Below are 21,993 nucleotides of genomic sequence, written 5' to 3' on the forward strand. Positions count from 1 at the left end.
AGTGTTTTCCCTACTTAAGTTTCGGGTTCATGAACTGAAGATAGCTAAGAATATTTCATATTAATTCAATAGTTTCACACTACAAGCGTATGCTAGAGACATTGTCTGACTTATACGGAAATAAACTCCAACACATATTGCGAGGTGTCGTAAGTGATCTGACCCAAAGGAAATTTATGAGAAAATATTATTGAAACTAGACGACCAAATTTTCAACCGGTCATTGCAGTCCTTTTACACCAATAAAGAAAAAGAAATGCCAAAGTAGCTGACTTGTATATGGTGGCTTTGGGAATTCCATGTCTTCCTTTCTGGAATAGCCCTTTAAAAAATGGCAAGAAGAAGAGCACCAACCACCCACTATAGAAAGTCTCCCCTAGCCCTGATCCATGCATATCATGATGATCAGCTGGTGGATGTTGCAACTTTAACAAGCTCACTACCAATGTAGTCAAGTGAACAAGCAAAATGGTTGTCCCTGGCACAAAAATGGGTGACTCATTGAAGGTAAACCTACCCTCATCATCAGCACCACCAATATCAATGGACTGTTCTTTCTGTGTAACTTCAAAGACTGTCTCAGATAATCCAAAGGGCTTGAGCATCACACTAAAAAATCCGAATAACCATGCAGTCAATGTGGTTACTCTTGCCATTCTCTGGTTATTCCACCATGCTCGCACTGACTGGCCAGTTCTCAAGTACTCGGATAATGTGTATATGTTGTATGTGAGAAAAAGAGCAACTGGTACATATAGGGCTGGTTCTTGGACCTATATATATATATATATATATATATGTACAAACAAAATTAATTATGAGAGTACGTTTAAAAGGAACATATATATCTCTAGGAACTAGATTTTGAATAATTTATTGTACTCATGAGTTTCACCATGCAAATCCTAATTACTATCTTTTCCAAAAGGACAAAACCTAAGTTATGAGATCCATAAAAGCCGTATATGTTAAAAAAAATGTCATGCAAGGTTTATGTTGTTGCTGAATATTGTATGGTGTAGGGTTGTATAATGTCTTTTTAAACATTTGAATGTGCATGTAAGAGTTAAAATTGGAGGGTTCTGGCATATAAATCATACCTTTGGCAAGAAATGGGAGTCGGCAATAATACAATAGGCTGGAAGGGCTGCATAACATAGCTCGAAGACTGGGCGTAGGCCCCATGTAAGGAGCCACACATAGGCCAAGCACTGCCTCCATTGTAGCTTTTCAAAGAGAAAGGCAAATATGGGACAATTTCTGCTTAATAGAATTTCAAGCAAACCAGTAGCCCACCTCTTTTGTTGGGTCATAGTAGTAGGGCCGCCTGAGGGAGCACAACCTAGAAAGGCAGGTGGGTTTGGCGTACAATAGGCTGACCTCCAACCCCTTTTATGAATCCTTAGTCCGGTTTGCATGTCCTCTGTTGTTGATCCATAGATCCAGCCTAACTGAAATGGACAATCACAAAGATGAACAGGGTGGCCGAGTAAAGCTATTGAGATATATACGTACCTTCCACATTAGCGAGCATAAAAGAGTATAAGGCCGCCTGATTTGGTTTCAAAAACCTATCAAACCATCTCACTTTATCTCAACATCCAAATACCATTCAAGCACATACATATTTCAATTTCAAATTTTTAACTTTTTATCTAATCATTACTTAATTATTAAGTCATTTTAGGGCCATTAGTCTTCATCATTAGTAGTATTATGACATACATACACACACACACACACAAGGAGACTAGAGTTCAATTTTTCTATTAAGTCATTTTAGGGCCGGTAGTCTTCACCATTATAAGTAATCTTATAGTTTGTGATCTCTTGTTGCCAATGTAAATACGTTACTTTAGCACATGCACATACAATAATCTAAAAATATTGGCATATATTACTATATATTACTATTAAATTGCTAGCTTCAAGTTGTCAAGCTTAAAGTGGACCCACCAAAATTAAGTTAAAATGAGCTTTTAATTTGGAACCTTTTTATGTCTTGCTATTCACTGACCTTTGTACCCCAACTAGTCCCGTATTCATACCCACAATCAGCTACTTTGTATGCCGCCTCAATACGGCTCTGAAGACTCTGATTCGCTGGAGTACCTGTCTTCCCTTCCAAAGCATCAATGGCTGATTCGGTCAACTCCTTTGAATTCCCAATTTTTGAAAATATATCCTCAACCAATTTTCCTACGAAAATGAGAAATTAAAAACATTTTTCGTACAAAAAGGAATTAAAAACCCCAATAGATTATAATTAGGACTGATCATTTCAATTACCATTAACTGAAGCCACGTTATCTGGGGATAAACCATAGATAATTTTCCTTCTGTGGAAACAGCCTGTTCCCCCATAAAATGGTCCCTGAAATCCTGCTATTCCACGTGCCATATACTAGGTACGTATATAATTAAGCAAATGGCATTAATCATATCCCTAGATATATATAATCAAAAGAAAAAATGGAAAAAGATGAAAAGAAGGAATAATTTATTTAAATTTGACCTACTTCTTGTAGAACCACCATCTGATTGCCATAAGGATCATCCTTTAATCCATCGTAGAATACTTGCGGGAACTGAGCAAATGCAATTTCTGATTCACTCTTGGAACCCAATAATACGCACATTGCATGAAGAATGGCTTTTGGATTGTTCACAAACATATCGCAGTCTACGTTGAGTATGTAGGGAGCATTCGTCATCAATGCAGAGACTCTCGTCTATATATATATAATTTGATAGAATTCAGTTGATCAAAAAATTATGTCATGCATGCAGTTAAGATATAATACTAAAGATTTGTAAAGAATTATGAGTTCCATATATATATATATATATATATATATATATATATATAATATGAATTCATCTGAACTCCTCCTAATTTTAATAAATAGATAAACAAAATGACCATCATACGTACTAGAGCATTCATGGAACCCGCTTTGTAATGATGTGGATGTTTGTGCTTCTTCTCCCTAGATATATAGACCAAATGGGGCAACCCATCTGGGAGACCTTCTTTGTTGTCCCACATAACCTGCAATCAATTAAGATTATCTATTAATTAAGCCTTTCTCTAAGTTTTTGGTTTTTGGTTTTTTGCATTTGGTTAGGGGGTTTCGAATCCAAAACCTCCATTTTAAAGTCTGAGAATTTATGCCAATCAGACTACAGACATTTGACAAGTGTTTCTATAAGTTAACAAATCACATATTGCCAATTAATATCATAATCTCAAAACATTTTCAGTTGGGATTTGAATAGAACGTTATATATAATACCTCACCTCCAAAATATTGAAGTTTTTATTGTTGATGGAAGTCAACCATTATTATTACTCTAGATTAGTACTGCCACATGAGTAGGTTGAATGGAAGATAAAATTGATCGATACATAAATAAAGGGTTTTGTTATACATCAGTCATTATTCACTTCCACACGTCATATCTGACAACGTTTTCTTTTTTTTTTTCTTTCTTTTTTTTATAGGGTGTGGGGTGCAAGATAGAAATAGTGACTGAGTAGAAGAATTAGTCATAAATCAAATAGCATAATTTTTCTTCTGAAAAATCGATTAAAAAGACATATAAAGAAATTAGGAAAAAAACACACAAACCCTCCTAAAACTACTATCACTACAAGAAATTTTACTTTTAGAGATGAAATTTGTTAGGGACTGATAATTTTCTGTCCAAGCTAGATATTTTGTGACAAGTAAAATCGTCTAAAAAATGCAAAACCGTTTGAACGAGAAAAAATATATTCGAATAGGAAATTAATGTTTGTTCAAACAGTATATAATCTGTTCGAATAATAATATTGACGGTAAATTAATTTATTTTTCTTGGCAAAAGTTCATAATCGTTCCAACTTATATTTATTTGTTCGAACATGAGTTGCTCCGCTACTTTGGCTGGTCTAACCTCCTGAGCCTGATGATAAACAACTTTTATATAATTTTCAACCAAATTAGTCGTTCGAATGAATAAATATGGTGTTCAAACTGGGTCGAATGATATTTTTTTTGTTTGAGCTGTCTAGCAACCTTCCCATCACATTTTCCCACCAAATCACTCACGTTCGAACAAATAAATGTAAGTTCAAACGGTTATGAACTTTTTTCAGAAAAAATAAATTATTTTTTCGCCAAGATTATTATTTGAACAGATTATATACTGTTTGAATAAACATGAACTCCTTGTTCGAATCTATTTTTTCCCGTTCGAACAATTTTACATTTTTTAGACGATTTTATTCGTCACAAAATATCTAGTTCAAACGGATATTTATCCATTTGAAAAAATTTAGAAAATATCTGTTTGAACTAATTAATTTAGAAACTCATTTTGAGAGAAAATTCAATAATTACTTTTAAAGACGAAATTTAATTCGTCCTTAACAAATTTGGTCTCTAAAAATAAAATTTCCTATGATGTAAATATGATAACCACCGCGTACAGTAAATAGTTCGTGGGATTTGATCATTAATATAAATAGGTATATGTCCAAAACAAATGGAAAGTGAGTGAGTTACCTTGATAATAGTTGGATGGTTTTTGCATTCTACACCAGAGAATTCTACAAAATCCCCAATGAAATCACAAGGTGGCATAGATTTTTGGACCGCAACATCTATTTTGTGGCAAAGCTCCTCATACTCTTCCTACATGAGATAAAGACAAAAAGCAGATAGGCCCTTTAATTAAGAGATATCAAATTAGTAAGTACTTAGAAATCTTCTAACTCTGCCAGGTACGTATGAATATTAATTATTATTACCTTCATCCTTTTCCTTTCATGTTGGAACTCCTTTGTGCTATCACTGAGCGTTATAACGGGATCATTGAAAAAGTATTTAAAAGGAGCTCTAACTTGAATATCATACTTCTTACAAAAGGGTACCCAAAGTTGGGCAAACTTTGAAGCTTCAACAAGAGAATAGTAGGTAAGAGGAGAACAACCATCATCCGAGACATAGCAAGCAAGCTTGTGGGCTGGGTAATCTACTGCCAACAAAGATAGCACTGTGTTTACATTGATGATAGGAGGTTCTAGCACAGGGTCCGCAGTTGTCACAAATATGTCCACTGAGGGAAGCTCATCAGTTTCCCTATCAAGAGTACCGTCTTGATCAAAGTTATATTCAATAAAATAAGGCATAATCAAGAATAATCATTACAATATCAGTTAGAAATTACATACACTGATCTTGTATATATATATATATATATATTCAAGCAATGCAGCAAAAACATCATGCACAGCAGATAGAGAGGTATATAACAAGCGCTAGGAGTGTGTATATAGAGATGTTACCCTGCAGCTTGCAAGAGATGGTTCGGGTGCGTTTTGAATATCACAGGATTCCATTTCATGTTGAGGACTAGTACCCAAGTGAAAGTGAACCATGACTCGCATATGAAGGCAAGGAGCCAAGTTGTTCCATGGTTTTTGAGGTGGAGAAGACGATAAATAAGGAAATAAAGGAGAAGGAAAAAGATAATTATGTCCAATATCTTTTGCAGAGTGTTTTTACGTGGTATTTTTTCATATAAAGGGAGAGAGATTGGGTTCGCCATTGAATCAGTACCGGGAGGATCGATCTCTTTTACTTTCAAAGTAATGTTCAAATCTTGGCCTCTATGAGTATTGTGTTCAATAATAAATATATAAAGAATTGATTAGTTAATTTGATGATCATGTTATAATTACGTACTTTCATGAACATTTATTGCATTTGTAGCTATGAAGTAGGTACGAAGTGGGTTCATATTTTCATTACTGACATCGATAGAAGTGACGGAACCATATCGCACTGCAGGACAGCCATGGAAGGGCTTTGTCGACACTTGTTATTTTTCAAACAAAAGTTTAGACCACAGAACTTGTCGTCCTCCCCTGGCCCCTTCTTATCTGTATCGTCGTCTCTCTTTTTTTGTCATGTTCTTCTTCCTCTTATTAATATTCTTATTTTATTTTTTATTTTGTTTGTTTAATGTCAATTACTAGCCTAGAAATTAAGTAGATTCAAATTAAGCTTAACCAGTGACTGAAAAAAACGGATAATCAAAGGAAAAAAAAGATAGTAAGGACTTCACTTTCATTCTTGGATGTTAACTGAACAAACACCAACTTTAAGGAAACGTTTGAATTCGAAGATAATTTGAGATGAGTTGAGATGAATTGAGATGGATTGTGAATAGTAATGAGATGAGTTGTGAATAGTAGTGAGATTTATGAGTTAAAATTGCTGAATAGTAATGAATAGTAATGAGATGAGTTGAGATGAGCTGAGATGACTTGCGAATCTAAACATTCCCTAATTGTACACGACGTGGGTTGTTTAGATTGGGATGTGGAGGGTCCTTTTCGGTTTTGTCTTGCCTCTCTTTTATCGTTTTATGATAATTTATTTCCTGCAATGCCTCGATCGGAGAGCTCAAAGAATCTACTTTCATTTCTGTAACTTCAATCAATGCTGTGCGTTGACAGTCGTGCATTAGTGGTGGCCTATTAGTTCAAAATTTGATTAGAAAATGTATTTAGAAAGAGTAAAGCTAGCGTGCGCTGTAAGTGATCACCATGTAAAGTTAGTGTTTTTTTATTTATATTTTTAATTATTTTTAAAAAATATATTAATAAACTAAAAGTTTTTTCTTTAATTATTAAATAAAAAAATAATTTTTATTTTTTCACAAAATAATCAAATATAACGATAAGATTTATGCGTCAAAATAGTTTTTTCTTTTTAAAAAATACTTTTCATATAGAAGATGGTCACCGATGATAGTGACCAATTGAATTTTTTTTATTTAATTGTTAAGTAAAGATTTTAAAATGAATTCTTGATTTTTATTTTCTTTTAAAAAACATTTAATGAATTTAAAAAAATATTTGAAAAATAAGATAATTTTTCTTTTACCTATTCGGTAGTTGTTTCGATGGCTTTCTTAGTGGGAGTAGTACTATCCAATTTATTTTTATAAATTTATTTAGTCATCTTTTAACAACATTAAATAATAAATTTTTTAAATCTATCATTGTTTTATTAAAATAATAATTTTGATCTTTTCATTTATTTTAATTCTAATTATAATTTAAATATTTATTCAATATTAAAAAAATATAAATTAATTTTCTAACAATTATATTATTTCAACAAATATAATTTTCTAATAATTTTTTTTTCAACAATCATAATCTTCTAATTGATATATTTTTATAACGGTCATATTTTTCAACTATAAAACATAATATCTCCTTATATGACATGTGGTATAGGAGTAATCAAAAGCTGTATGAAAATAATTTGTTGTCACCACAACAGGTTATCGAGCATGCACTTTCACTTTTTTTTAAGCATGCTTCTACTGCAACCTACCAACAAACCAGATTTAAAAACATTTTGCAGTTGGGTGCAAGCACCACCAGTGGGGGTCTTAAAACTCAATGTTGATGGAGCCATTTTTAGTGATATGTGCAAATCAGGAGTTGGCATGGTATTGCGTGATGAGAAGGGCCAAGTTATTTTTGCAGCTAGTAAACCAGAACATATGCATGGTCACTGATCCATTTGAGATTGAGTTGTTCGCCATTCTAAGAGGGTTGCAATTATGTATTCCTATGGGACTTACAGAACATAGAGAGTGATTCGCTTCATGTGGTGTAAGAGTTGAACATGGAGGGTCCTTCATTATCTATTTGGGGCAATATTGTTCATGAAATCAGGAGTATATTGCAGAGATGGCCAATGTGGTCTGTTCATCACAAAGGCAGGATAGCAAATAGTGCAGCACACTCTTTGGCACGGTTTGCATCAACAAAGTCTTTTCAACACTTTATATATTTATCACTACAACAGAATGTGTATTTTGTGACAGAGAAAACTGTCACAAAAAAATGGCAAACCGTCACTAAACATATTTGGTGACGGTTTGAAACCGTCACCATGACCGTCACGTAAAGTGCATCACAGAAAACATTTTGTGATGGTTTACTGTTCAACCGTCACAAAAAATATTTTTAGTGACGGTTGGAAGTGTTCCGTTCGGTACAACGTTCGAACGTTCCTTTTTTGTGACGGTTATGAACTGTCACAGAAAATCACGTTCGGATGTAAAATCAAACGTTCGGACGTTATACCCAACCGATTGGCGTTCGAATGAGAGAAGTTGACGTTTGTTGGATATCGTTCGAACGTATCATATTTACGTTCTAATGTCAATGCGTCCGAACGTTAATTACAATAAACGTTCGAATATTTGTTCGAACGTAAACGTAAATGTTCAAACGTAGCGCGTTTAATGTTCGAACGTTATTTCGAATGTAAACGAAGGAGCGTCCGAATGCAAGTTCTTTGTTCGAACGTTAGTCGGTTTAATGTTCGAACGATTCAATTGTATTTACGTTCGAACGTTTGGTACAGTGTGAACCAACGTTCGAACGATTTTTATTTACATTCGAACGTACAGATCAGAAATACTAATTTCATAAAATTTAAAAACAAAATACCAATAGTATCATATTACATACCCAATTAAGAAGTAACAATGTCTTATAAAAGTACAAAATTAGATATTAAAACTAGTCAGAAATATTGATAAAATTTATTTCTTCTTTTTCCCTCGCCCACGGGGATTCTGTTGCAACGACATAACACGCTCCATTTGCACCATCATCTCTCGTTGCACTTGCTCTTGCACTTCACTGCGTATTCTTTCCTCCTGGTCTCTCTGTTGGTCCTCCAAGTATACATGTTCAAATATCGGGATTGTGACCCTACGAACAGTATACCCGAAGAACAATAGAAGAAGATACCGAAACTTCATATTAAACGTGGAAAGTAGTGAGTAACAAAAATGTGTAATACAGATAATATAATCTCAAACTGTCCACACTGGACAATTCAGGAATCAGTGGACACATAAATGTACACTGATTCCCAAACGGGTCTAAGGGTATTTATGCAATGTCACACGCATCTAGCAAAAAATCATACAACAATATCTCCATGTTGTTTAAATTAACAATGTCACTTTCAAGTAGTGTTATATTGTTAAACTAAAGAGGGATGGAAGATTATGTGACCCTACGTTTCGTGTCTTGTACACAACGAGGGAGAATAATCTTGAAGAAATGTTTAAATTTTAGTCTAATTACTTAACCGTCACAAGCTGTCCGACCTTGACAACTCTCAAGGCCGAAGAGACTATGACAGTCAAGCAATTAAATTGAAATTTCAACATTTCTTCAAGATTATATTCCCTCGTTGTGTACAAGATCATTATTCTTAAAGTATAATTTTAATTGTTATACTTAATTTCAAATGTTATACTATAATTTTAATTATTATAATTCTTAAAGAGTTACTTTTATGCTTGTTATTACTTATATATTAATTATTATTATAAATATTTAATTATCATACTTAAATTTCAAAGGTTATACTATAATTTTAATTATTATAATTCTTAAAGAGTTACTTTTATGCTTGTTATTACTTATATATTAATTATTATTATAAATATTTAATTATCATACTTAAATACTATTATCACAATATATCAAATCCATATCACAACATATAAAAGTGATAACTCACAATATATTCACAAAATAACATGCCACATGTATTAACATATTTTTAAACTTGAATAAGCAATAAACATGTATTAACAAAGCCTAATGACAATATATTTTTAATAATAAACACAATATTTCAAATTTATATCACAACATATTTAGAATAACTCACAAACTATTTACAAACTATACAAACAATAATCACAATATGAGAAAAAGTAAGCATCAAATCACAACAACATATTGATAAAGTTTAGAAATATACCTAGCACTCACAATATCCTCTTACAAATCAAAATCTTCAAACTTCCCAAAACAAGCAATCTTTCAAAAAAATACAACACAAACTTATTAGAAATATTCTATAACAAAAACACATTCTATAAATATCATAAAATTTAAATAAAGACAAGAAATAAAAATATTATCTTACCAAAACTCACCTCTCTCTCACTCTCTAACTCAACTCTCTCTCACTCTAACTCTCTCTCTCTCTAACTCTCTCTCTCTCTCTCGTCGAAATCTCTCTCTCTCTCTCTCTCTCTTTCTCTTTCTGTTGCGCGCACGGGAGAAAAGAAATAATGGGCATCCTCCCGTGCGCGTACTGATTAAGTTCTAAAATTATTAGTTTAAACGTTCGAACGTTAACTTTAAACGTCCGAACGTTAATTCTAAAATTATTCCCGCCCAGAACGTTCGGACGTTTAAAATACATGTTCGAACGTACCCTTCTTATGATATAACATGAAATCTAGCGGGAAAGTTCCCGCACTTTCCTCATATATGTTCGAATGTATCACAATTTCTCGTTCGAACGTTTGTAGATTTATAGATAAACGTTCAAACATACTACTTAAACGTCCGAACGTACATTTCATGAAAGTGTTACCATATTTGAGCGGGAAATCTCCCGCACTAATTTGACTAACGTTCGAACGTTGACGGATTTGATGTTCGAACGTATAGTATAAACGCCCTTACGTCTAAATAATCACACAGATATTAAACATCGAGCGGGAAAATTCCCGCCTCTTACTTTAACGTTCGAACGTTAACTTCAAACGTTCGAACGTAATATTCCTATTATACTTAACTTATAATATAATATATATACTACATTGTATAGTATTTTTTGCATAATATAATTTATATATTATGCACAAAATATGTGTTTTTCTAAATTACTTATATTTATACTAGTTAAATAATATATTTATACTATAATATTAAGACTAAATTTACTAATAATAGTTTAGTATATGACTATATGTAAATATCATACTACAAAAAATTTACAATATTACTACCATGTTGTTCTAAATTACTAATGTATAAATATAATAGCATGTAATACTAATGTATATATAATATACTATAAACACTAAGATGCATAATAACATCAACATGTAATATTATAATACTATACTAATGGATAAACACTAATCTATAAATTTATAATAACATATAATACTAATGTATAATAACTAAAGTATTATTCATATCAATTTTATATAACAATATCTTGTATTAATTATATTTTTTGACCTAATAAATTCTAAACATATTCATTTTGATAAATATATTAGTAATTCTAATATACATTAGTATAATAATTAGATTTATGGCCTAATACTAATACTATTAGTAAACCACTTTAAGCCTATATATAAATTACTATATAAAGCACTATAGTATTAATTACTAATACCATATTACTATGTGATACTATTAACTATAGTGATATATTAGTATTAGACATTAGTATACTAATACTATCAGTGATATAGCTAGTGTAATATAATAATATTTATACTAATACTATTATATAGTTATACTAAATTAAAATCACTATAGCAAAGATTAATATATAGTTATGCTAATCGCTATAACTAATACTAATACTAATATAGACTACAGTTATAACTTATAGTATTATAACTTATACTAATATATTATATAGTTATAATAAATCACTATAACTAATACTAATATAGTTATACTAATCACTATAATAGTGATATAGTATTAATATCACTATTAGTATAATACTATAATATATAGTATTAATAATAACTAATACTAATATAATTATTAGTATATCTAATATTTATATAATATATATATCAAGTATAAGAGATTAGAGATTTAATATATATATATATATATATCAAGTATATTAGTTTATTATTAATATTTCGGTGCTTTTTTTTTTAATATTCATATATAATAATATATATCATATATTTTTTTTATAAATTTTCATATATATATAATATATAAAATAGATTTATATTAGTTAGTATACTACTATACAATACGGCGTCGTTTCTATTGCAATAGGACTTTCTTTTTAATTTTTGAATGCATGTTATTATGTTACTTGTTTTATTTAGTTGTATTTCTTGTTATAATCAAAAGTTTAATTAATTCCCACAAGTAATGTTGAGAAAATTGAAATTTAAAAGCTCACAAATTTTTTTTAAAAAAAAAAAGTGGGTCAAATATGAAGTTAAAAAAGATAAAAAAATAAAATAAAATAATCCGACTCCGCTCCGACTCCGCTCCGACAAGTCGGAGTCGGAGTCGGAGCGGATTTTATATATTGCTAAACTTTATAAATATAAGAAGCACTCACAAAAAAATCAATAATCTAATTGTCAATAATATTATATAACATCCTAATATATAACTTAAACATTTATAATATAATATATTATATTGACAAACGTTCGAACGTAATAATAAGTACGTTTGAACGTTCTATGTATATAAGGCCAAAACCGAACGTCGAAACGCATTTCCCTGCCCGTATCCATCGTCTTCTCCGTTATTTGCCGCCACGCCGCCGTCACCGCCGCCGTCAACTCCGCCACAACCGTCACTAAAAGGTAGGTATTCATCTTTTATGCAAATAACATGTATTTTATTGAGATTTAGATTGACATTTGGATTGAGTTTGGTTTAAAACCGGATAAATATTACCGGATTTTCAACTTCATTTTCCTGCCACCACGACCAGTCATTGGCCGAATAGTCACCGTAGAAATGTTTCTTGAAGTGTATACTTCATTTACATGGTGACATTTCGGCATTTAGACCCTTGTAGAGAAATTTTTGAGATTTCAATAATGGCTGAGTCGACTCAGCCATTCTGCATCGAAACGTTCGAACGTTTCACCAAGACATTCGAACGTACGACGTTTAAATTACCGAGCCGTTACGGCTTCCACGTTCGAACGTTAATCGTCTTACATTCGGACGTGAATATTATTAAACGACATACGTTCGAACGTTAATATTTACTTTCGCACGTAAATCACATACGGTCGGACGTTTAATTATAACATCCGAACGTAATGATTTTCTACATTATTCATGCTTCGACGTTCGGACGTTCATATTTACGTTCACACGTAAAACAAATACGTTCGAACTTAAATTCGAACGTATTTGTTTACTGCTTATGTTCGAACGTACATCTGTACATTCAAACTTATTTGTTTTACGTTTGAACGTAAATTTATTTACATTATTTTACGTGCGAACGTATAAGTTAACGTCCGAACGTTTTTATCTTTAATGTTCGAACGTTAAAGATAAAACGTTCGAACGTTAATCCAGAGCATCTTAAAATTAATACAAAAAAATGCATTATTCTAAATAATTTTTTTTTCCTTTTCTATTTTCAGGATATGGCTCTTCCACTGCATACACGAAAACGCGGGAGGGAAGGAGCCACGTCGGACACTGCCCGTATCGGAGCTCGTACTGTTATGGTAGAGAGAGAGGTCTTAATTAATGAGTTCGACGAACTCTGTTGGCAGCAGACTAACCTAAGAGATGTTTTCCTCAGTAGAGGCTGGGGAAATATCTGCACATTGAGGGGGAAGGTATACCCCTCAATGGTTCAAGAATTCTATATGGGGATGTGTGACATGCCTCCGGATGCATCCTCTCACACCGTGACTGTACGCGGTGTTTCCATTGAGGTATCGGCAGATGTCATCGGCGAGCACCTCGGGATTCATCGAGGTGCTCAGACATTTACACACCCAACACCCCGTGAGGATGTAGGCACTTCTGCATCATCTACATCTACTGGCCGGGGATGTGAGCCAGCATCAGCCGATGATGCAGGCCAGTCAGAGGCTGAGGATACTGGCGTCGAGGCTCGGGATGATGACCGAGACGAAGATTTCTACATCCTCACCGGGAGGGATCGCATGCAGATCGAGCGGAAGAACGCCTTCAACCAGAACCATCTGCTGCATTTCTTCCGCATGTTGCACCTTATTGTTGCAACAAATGTCGATCCTGTGGCTCATAAAACCACATTTAGTCGGCTTCGGGCACAATTTTTGATACGAGTGGCACGTGGAGATCCTATAGATTTGCCACTGCACATTTTTGAGAGGATCCGTTACGAGGCGAGCATCGTCTCCACGGATAATCTCCCATATGGTGTCCTCATCAGCCGACTATTACTTGCACGGGGAGTGCCGACCCAGCCAGAGGAGCGGGTCAAAGATCAGATGAGCCCCCTCGACATGACCACGCATCGGCGTAGCATTGGACAGGCGAGGGGACGTCAGCCACCCCCTGTAGAGGATCTAGTTCCTCCGACGCAGCCTGAGCCAGGTCATGTCGGGAGTAGTAGTCAGCATACGCCGAGTACATCTGCAGGAGATGTGCGGCCTGCTTGGGTTGATGCGGTCATCTCACAGCTGACTGCGCATATTGATCATAAGATCGATCGATCGCTCGAGGCTATATCGGCGTCTGTTGCCGAACTCACCCATCGTGTAACTATCCTCAACGACAAGGTTGATACCTTGACTGAGGAAGTACGGAGTTCGACTTTTGCGGATAACGTTATCATCTGACTGTTGTTTACCGTATTCTATCAATTTTTGTATTTTATTTTTAATATTTGTAACGAAAAATATTATGGAATATTTTTATCATTTTTTCATTTCAATTTTTAATCTTCTTTGATGTTATAGTTTTCAACTTTAATACTAAATCACTGCATTTCAAATATATATAAATCAATAATATATATTTATATATTACAAAGTGTGTATATATAAATATATACAATTCAATTTTTTAGACTTGTTCACAAATTATGCACAATAAAAATACATAATTTTTAAATTAAAGTCATTTAATTTAAATTTACAATGAACGTTCGAACGTTAGTAATTAACGTTCGCATGTTGGCGGAAAACATTTTACGTTCGAACGTAAAATTAATAACATTCGAACGGTTGCGCCAAAACATTTTACGTTCCAACGTAAACAGACATAACGTTCGAACGTATATGTGACGTTCGAACGCATATTTCCCATACGTTCGAATGTAAAAAAATCTCATTCTATCTTTAGTGACGGTTTCCAAAAACTGTCACAGAAAATGCCTTTTAGTGACGGTCTAGGGACTGTCACAATTTCCCAACCGTCACTAAAAAGCAATTGTGTTGTAGTGAGCACTATCCAATTTATTTTTAATAAATTTATTTAGTCATCTTTTAACAACATTAAATAATAAATTTTTTAAATCTATCATTATTTTATTAAAATAATAAATTTGATCTTTTCATTTATTTTAATTCTAATTATAATTTAAATATTTATTCAATATTAAAAAATTATAAATTAATTTTTTAACTATCATATTATTTCAACAAATATAATTTTTTAACAATTTTTTTTTTTAACGCTCATAATCTTCTAACTGATATATTTTTACAACGGCCATATTTTTCAACTATAAAACATAATATCTCCTTATATGAAATGTGGTATAGGAGAAATCAAAAGCTGTATGAAAATAATTTGTTGTCACCACAACAGGTTATCGAGCATGCACTTACACTTTTTTTAAAGCAAGCTTCTACTGCAACCTACCAACAAACCAGATTTAAAAACATTTTGCAGTTGGGTGCAAGCACCACCAGTGGGGGTCTTAAAACTCAATGTTGATGGAGCCATTTTTAGTGATATGTGCAAATCAGGAGTTGGCATGGTATTGTGTGATGAGAAGGGCCAAGTTATTTTTGCAGCTAGTAAACCAGAACATATGCATGGTCACTGATCCATTTGAGATTGAGTTGTTCGCTATTCTAAGAGGGTTGCAATTATGTATTCCTATGGGACTTACAGAACATGGAGAGTGATTCGCTTCATGTGGTGTAAGAGTTGAACATGGAGGGTCCTTCATTATCTATTTGGGGCAATATTGTTCATGAAATCAGGAGTATATTGCAGAGATGGCCAATGTGGTCTGTTCATCACAAAGGCAGGATAGCAAATAGTGCAGCACACTCTTTGGCACGGTTTGCATCAACAAAGTCTTTTCAACACTTTATATATTTATCACTATTAAATATAAATAAAATCATTATAATATTTATCACTATTATATATAAATAAAAAATAAAATCACTATAATATTTATCACTATTAAATATAAATAAAAAATAAAATTACTATAATATTTATCACTGTTATATATATAAAAAAATATTTAGACAATATAATATTTATCACTATTATATATAAAATAAAATTTAGACAATATAATATTTATCACTATTATATATAAATAAAATCATCATTAAAAAAAATATCAATCATTGATACCCACATATTTTTTAATTATCTATCCAAAAGTCAACAATTCAACATACTTCATACATCCAAACAATTTAAAATACTCTCAATGGAATCCACAAACTCACTTTAATCTCTACTCATAACTATTCACAAACATATTCAAATGCTATTTGGATTGATACACTTACGTAATGCTTTGCTTGATGAATAAAGATTCTTTTTTGTTATAAAAAAAAAAACGCGCACACACATAACATCTCCTAATTATTAATTATTGGATGAATTGATCCAGAATGCAAAATAGAGCAAATATTTGATATAGAAGCATCCACTTGAAAGAGCTCATTCTTTTTATTTTTGTTTTGGTTTTTTTTTTTTAACTTTTTAAAAAGGCTAATTAATGGACCCCATTCTGAAAAAACACCTAGTCTTGTTTTCAAGATAACTAGCAAGGTTTCACATAAGATCATTTTGAAAGGTAGTAATCTATTTATTAGAAGCAAAATCAGCCAATTGCTGTGACATGATTCATTATTATAAGCAAAATCAACAATTTTTTATGCAACGAAAATTATTTGGCCAACCATTTGGGTTGGTCAAATTAGGCAAATAAAAAAGGGAAAGGCCAAATTTATTATATATTTATTGAGTCTAGTGTAGGAGGTTTTTAAGTAACTTAGTTATAGTTTGGCTAAAATTTGACTTTGGTTACGCCGCTACTAAGCAAACAATATATATTGCGTACAATGACCGCTCCATATATGTTGTCAAACCGATATGATAACTCTTGAGTAAGTGTTTCACCCTAAACACGATTCCAAACAAGTGATTAGTAAAACGCGTCCTTAACAACAATAGTGCTGTCAAACTTAACCATCAGAGTCCTCGTTATATAAGGTAGTGCTATTATGTGATCCAAATTTGTCTATTTGGTGTGCTTCTTAGTGTAAATTATACATTTTTTTTAATTTTTTAAAATACTTTTTAAACATCTTTAAATATTAAAAAAAAAAACCAATACATTAATAGTCACTTTTTTAACTATTTAGAAAAATAATTTTAAAAAATAAAATACATGAAAGGTCAAATTGAGGGAGCAAACTTAAGGGGCATATTATCATTTTCCTATTATAGATAAGAGACGTGAGACAAGAAAAAAATAATTATACAAAAAAACTCACAAACTAACGTAATTTCATATGATTTGTTATATCTACACAGAACAAATAACTTAAACTGGCAATTCAGATGGAGCAATGGTTAATTTTGGGGTCGAAAAGGGGACCACTAGGCAATGAATGGTGACCATGATGTGTGTGCGATCAAAGCTTTCTGATTTGGGGTCATAAGCTCGATTCTGATAATTGTTGTCAAAATTATGGACAAAATACTAACACTTGAGCAACATTGCCCAAATTTGAGGAATCTTCACATTTTCCTTCTCTATTTACGTTGATTTGCCTTCTCGAGGTAGTCCAGTGCTATCAACACAGAGTCGGTAAACTCAACATCATAAAACTTGGATCAATCTACATCAGTCTCCCCGAATTGGAAAGAGCTCGCCCTCAAGTTCATGTTAGCATCAACAAGGCATTGACTGAGGTGTTTGATATTGAACTCGTCAATGGTCCTCAGATGATTGGCACTACAACATATCATAGTTTTTGTTACAGATAGAACCGTCACAAAAAAAAAATATTTTGGATGACGAAAAAAACCATCCACCTATTGACACAACAACAAAGTTAGGAGTAAAGATAATATGTGACAATTGGAATTCAGCTGCTCGCTTTGTTATGTTAATGCGATGACCAATTTGTGATGGTCCATTTCCATTACCGAAATTTTGTGCGAATGTATTACTTAACATTTAGACGTTAACTTGAACTATCAGGGCAGGCTCACATTCCAACTTACTTTCTAATGTTTGATTATAACTGTAACACCAGGTTCTAGTGCGAAGTTGTTTTAAAAAAATAAAATAATTTAAGGCTCGAGATATTTTTCTAAGACAAATTGTTATTTTTAGAGACTGAGTCGAGGCCTTTAATTCACTGAAAGCCCAAGCCCGTGTTACCTTACTTCAGACTCCACGTTCTTCACGGTTTCATGTCCGTTTTATGCCCATGCATGCACGCCACTTTCTCTCATCTCTAGGGTTTTATTTTTGGTATTTCAATCACCTATAAATACACATCCTTCGTGCATGAAGAAAACCCAGAATAGGGTTGTCGTCTCCTTCCCCAAGTTAGGGCTGCCACACGATTAACTCCCCCACGCCTCCACATTAAGGCAACACCAATCTCATGCATGAACCACATCCCACACAATGGAAACCACCATGTGATAGCACTGCCCAAGCCCCGCCCTCTGTCATCCGTGCTGCCGCTGCACCAGTACACATACGGCTGTCATTGCACGGCACAACAGCCCTTTGCACCTCCCAGAACTCTCACTGCCCCTATAAAAAAATCAACACAACCCGTGCATGCACTGCATCTCCACGGATCGCAGCTCCACCTCCACTTAACCATCACTGGAGCTCCAGCTCCTCCACCGTACACTACTGCACCACCACCATAGTGCCGAGAACAACCACCTGCATAGTGAACCAAAAACTCCTCTGTTTTGGGTCCCAAAAATAGAGCAACACACAGCTCGGTGCCCTTGTCATTCAAAGCCACCACACAGTGCCAGCGCCTCCACATCGTTACACCGGCACAGAGAAATCCGACAGTCACTCCACGCCACTCCTATCACACCGCGTCCCTCCTGGTAAGCTCACAGAGTGCCATGGCCTCCTCGCCGTTCTTTCCATTCTCTCTCTCCGTCTCTCTCTTTTTCTACGTGAGGTTTTTCTCTCACTCATCTCTCTTTCTCTCTCAGTGCCCCACCACCGTGATCTGCCACTACCCCCAACAGTGCCGCCGTAGACTTCCACCCAAGCCACCGTTGCACATAGTTTTCAGTATGCATGGCCCCTGTCACGTAATTTTTTATCCGAGGTTATTTTCTCAAAGAGCCATGCAGGTTATGAGTTTTCTTTACCAAAATGCCCTTGATTGAGTATGTACCAATCATGTTTTTATCATCTGCTACGCGTAGGATTTTATTTGCAGTATAAGAATTCATATTTACGGATAGAAGTTAAATTACTAAATATATGAGTTTTAATGCGTTTGGATGTTGAAGTGAGTTGAGTTGAGATAATAAAATATTGTTAGAATTTTATTTATTTATTATTATTATTATTTTAAAATTTGAAAAAGTTGAATTGTTTATTATATTTTGTGTTGGGATTTGAAAAAGTTGTAATGATGAGTTGAGATGAGTTGAGAGGAGTTTTAGTTCCAAACGAAGAGTTAATTACCAAAATGAATCTAAGTTGTAGTTGTTTAATTTTAAGATATTTTGTTATAAATATATTAGCTAGTATTAAATCTTATAATTTGATTTCATTAGTAAATAAGTTAGATTTTCTGTTTTAGCCGGACTAATTATTTGGGCATAGATGAATTGAGAAATGTGACGATATTTGAGGATTACGTGAATTTAGTTTTTAAGGAATTAAAATAGGTTATTTTAGAAGTTTAGGATTAAATATTGAAATATATGATTAATTGAAAATTTACGAGAATTACGTGATTATTTTATAGGTGACGATTAATTATTGTTCGACATTTTGAGCAAAATTTCGAAAAATCTAAGAAGTCTAGGTAAGCGGGGTTCCTATGCTAGACTTTGCATAAAATAAAAATAAATTGTGATTGATTTATGAAAATGTGCATTATATGTTTTGAAATGAAATGTGAAAATAACCTCAGTTATTTGTTTGTCATTACTCATTGAACTCTGATGAAAGAGAAAATATTTTTGTCATGACTGGTGTAGACATGAGCTTATTTTTGACATTCTATTTCTTACCTATGTTAAAAGAGCGAATATGAAAATTTGTACATAATTGTGTAAATATGTTTTGGATTTGCTTTGATTACGAAGATATGATTTTGTTCAATACTCTGTTTGGATAAGATGTGATTTCTGAAAACTTTTGGCATGACTCTCTAATTCTGAATTTGATTCTGTTTCCGCTCTGTTCAGTTATAGCCCAACCACGGGTAATAATAGTGGATATGGCTCAACCACAAGTAATAATAGTGGATATGGCCCAACCACAGGTTATAATAGTGGATACGGCCCTGCCAAGGATTATAGTAGTGGTCTCTGTTTTGAGTGCACACCTTGGTGACAGAGTGATTTATGTTCTGCTTGGCTATCCGCAGATGCACAACCTTACCACGGGGGTTATACATGGCTTCTGTTCTGAAATAATGTTTTGATGATGATGATGATCATTTATGCTATGCCAAAGGATATTTTTGAAATTATTTCTAAATATTCACTTTGATATTTTGATAACATGCTCTGTTTCTGTATTCTGAAAATGAAAATATTTTATTCTGCATTCTAATCTCTGTAATGCTCATGTTTATACACCGGTATATATTTTCTGCTTACTGAGTTTTTGATAACTCACCCCTTATCTCCAAATAAATTTAAAATAATTTTGATGTTTCAGCTGGAGAAAAAGAGTAGGAAGTTTTAGCAATGTGCGATGATCGTAGTGGAATAAGTGCTTGAGGGTACAAGTTTATTGGAGAGTTTTTTTTTAGTAGGTTTTATGATTTTATATTATTTGATATTTGGATTCCTAGATATTTCTAAATGTTTATGGAGTTTTTAAATTATCTCATTAAGGTATTTATTTGGTGTCCTGGTAGAAAAAGTTGAATTTAGGTTACAATAACAATGTGGTAAGTAAAACACATTCGAACGTGACCGTTGTTTGGACGTTGGTGATGTGACGTTAGAATGCTACATTTTTTAGTTTGAATATTAAATTCTACATGTTCGGATGCTGAAGGCTACGTTTGCACATTGTACACTACATGTTCGAACTGGGTTTTGTATGTTCAAGCTTTGATACGTTCTAAATTTACTATCTCACGTTGTAACTTATTTTTTTCCCGATGTCGTTTCAAATGTGCGAGGTTTAGATGCGAATATAAATTCAATAAGAATTAAGAAATAGATAAAATTAAATATTCAAAATTATCCAAATTATACCATGCATAAAAACATAGAAACTATATGAAAATTGTTTTAAAAGCTTATGCAAGGAAATAGAAAGATTCAAGTTCATTTCTTCTTGTTTTTCCAACCACCGCGATCCTGCTATGGTGATATTAAGCATTCCATTTGGACTAGCATCTCTGTCTGTATTTGTTCTTGCAATTCAATGCATATTCTTTCTGCCTGCTTCCTTTGCCACTCCTGCAAATGCGTCTCCAACTCTGACTGTTGAGATAAGAGATCGTACAACTATTGTTATCTTGACTTCATTTGCTCAATCTCTAGGCGTGCAACATCCAAAACTTTGGTAAGATTACTAACTCTTGAGCTTGAAGCTATGGAGAATGAAGGAGACAATTGAAAGAATCTCCCAGTCCTCTCACCAAACCAGACTTAGTTCCAAGGACTTGGGTAGATATGTCGATGTCAGCAGGAGATGATTCTTTAAAAGTAGACTACAACTCAATCATTTTCTCTTACAATAATTACAAAAATTGCAATCAGTAATAGGAAAAAAAAAAGGAACAAACAGAACAAATAATATTTATAATGATTTAATAATGCTTTTAAAACTGAATTTAGTTTACGTAATTCTCTCTAGCTACAGGATTAATCCATTTGCAGTTGGCATCAATTTGAGTCGT

General features: G+C 33.1%; 1 protein-coding gene across 1 annotated transcript; it reads right to left on the reverse strand.

Annotated features, from left to right (window-relative positions):
- Positions 1–41: 41 nt before the first annotated feature.
- LOC109011635 (cellulose synthase-like protein H1) lies at positions 42–5,678 on the reverse strand. Its single transcript, XM_018992920.2, has 9 exons — positions 5,333–5,678; positions 4,796–5,126; positions 4,551–4,679; positions 2,936–3,052; positions 2,520–2,732; positions 2,290–2,404; positions 2,018–2,199; positions 1,101–1,451; positions 42–773 (listed from the first exon to the last, which is right to left on the reverse strand). The coding sequence occupies exons 1-9, from the start codon at positions 5,593–5,595 to the stop codon at positions 213–215; spliced, it is 2,262 nt and encodes a 753-aa protein (XP_018848465.2). The 5' UTR covers positions 5,596–5,678; the 3' UTR covers positions 42–212.
- Between the last annotated feature and the right edge of the window lie 16,315 nt (positions 5,679–21,993).

This window comes from Juglans regia, chromosome 10 (genome assembly GCF_001411555.2).
Source record: "Juglans regia cultivar Chandler chromosome 10, Walnut 2.0, whole genome shotgun sequence".
Classification (NCBI taxonomy): domain Eukaryota; kingdom Viridiplantae; phylum Streptophyta; class Magnoliopsida; order Fagales; family Juglandaceae; genus Juglans; species Juglans regia.

What these genes read in the sequence shown, in the direction of transcription:
- LOC109011635 (XM_018992920.2), bottom strand. Translation starts at nt 5,595, where the DNA reads ATGGCGAACCCAATCTCTCTCCCTTTATATGAAAAAATACCACGTAAA. An exon ending in CGGGTTCCATGAATGCTCTA is followed by an intron (nt 2,733 to 2,935) that starts GTACGTATGATG and finishes ATATATATATAG; the next exon opens with ACGAGAGTCTCTGCATTGAT. An exon ending in ACTCCCATTTCTTGCCAAAG is followed by an intron (nt 774 to 1,100) that starts GTATGATTTATA and finishes ATATATATATAG; the next exon opens with GTCCAAGAACCAGCCCTATA.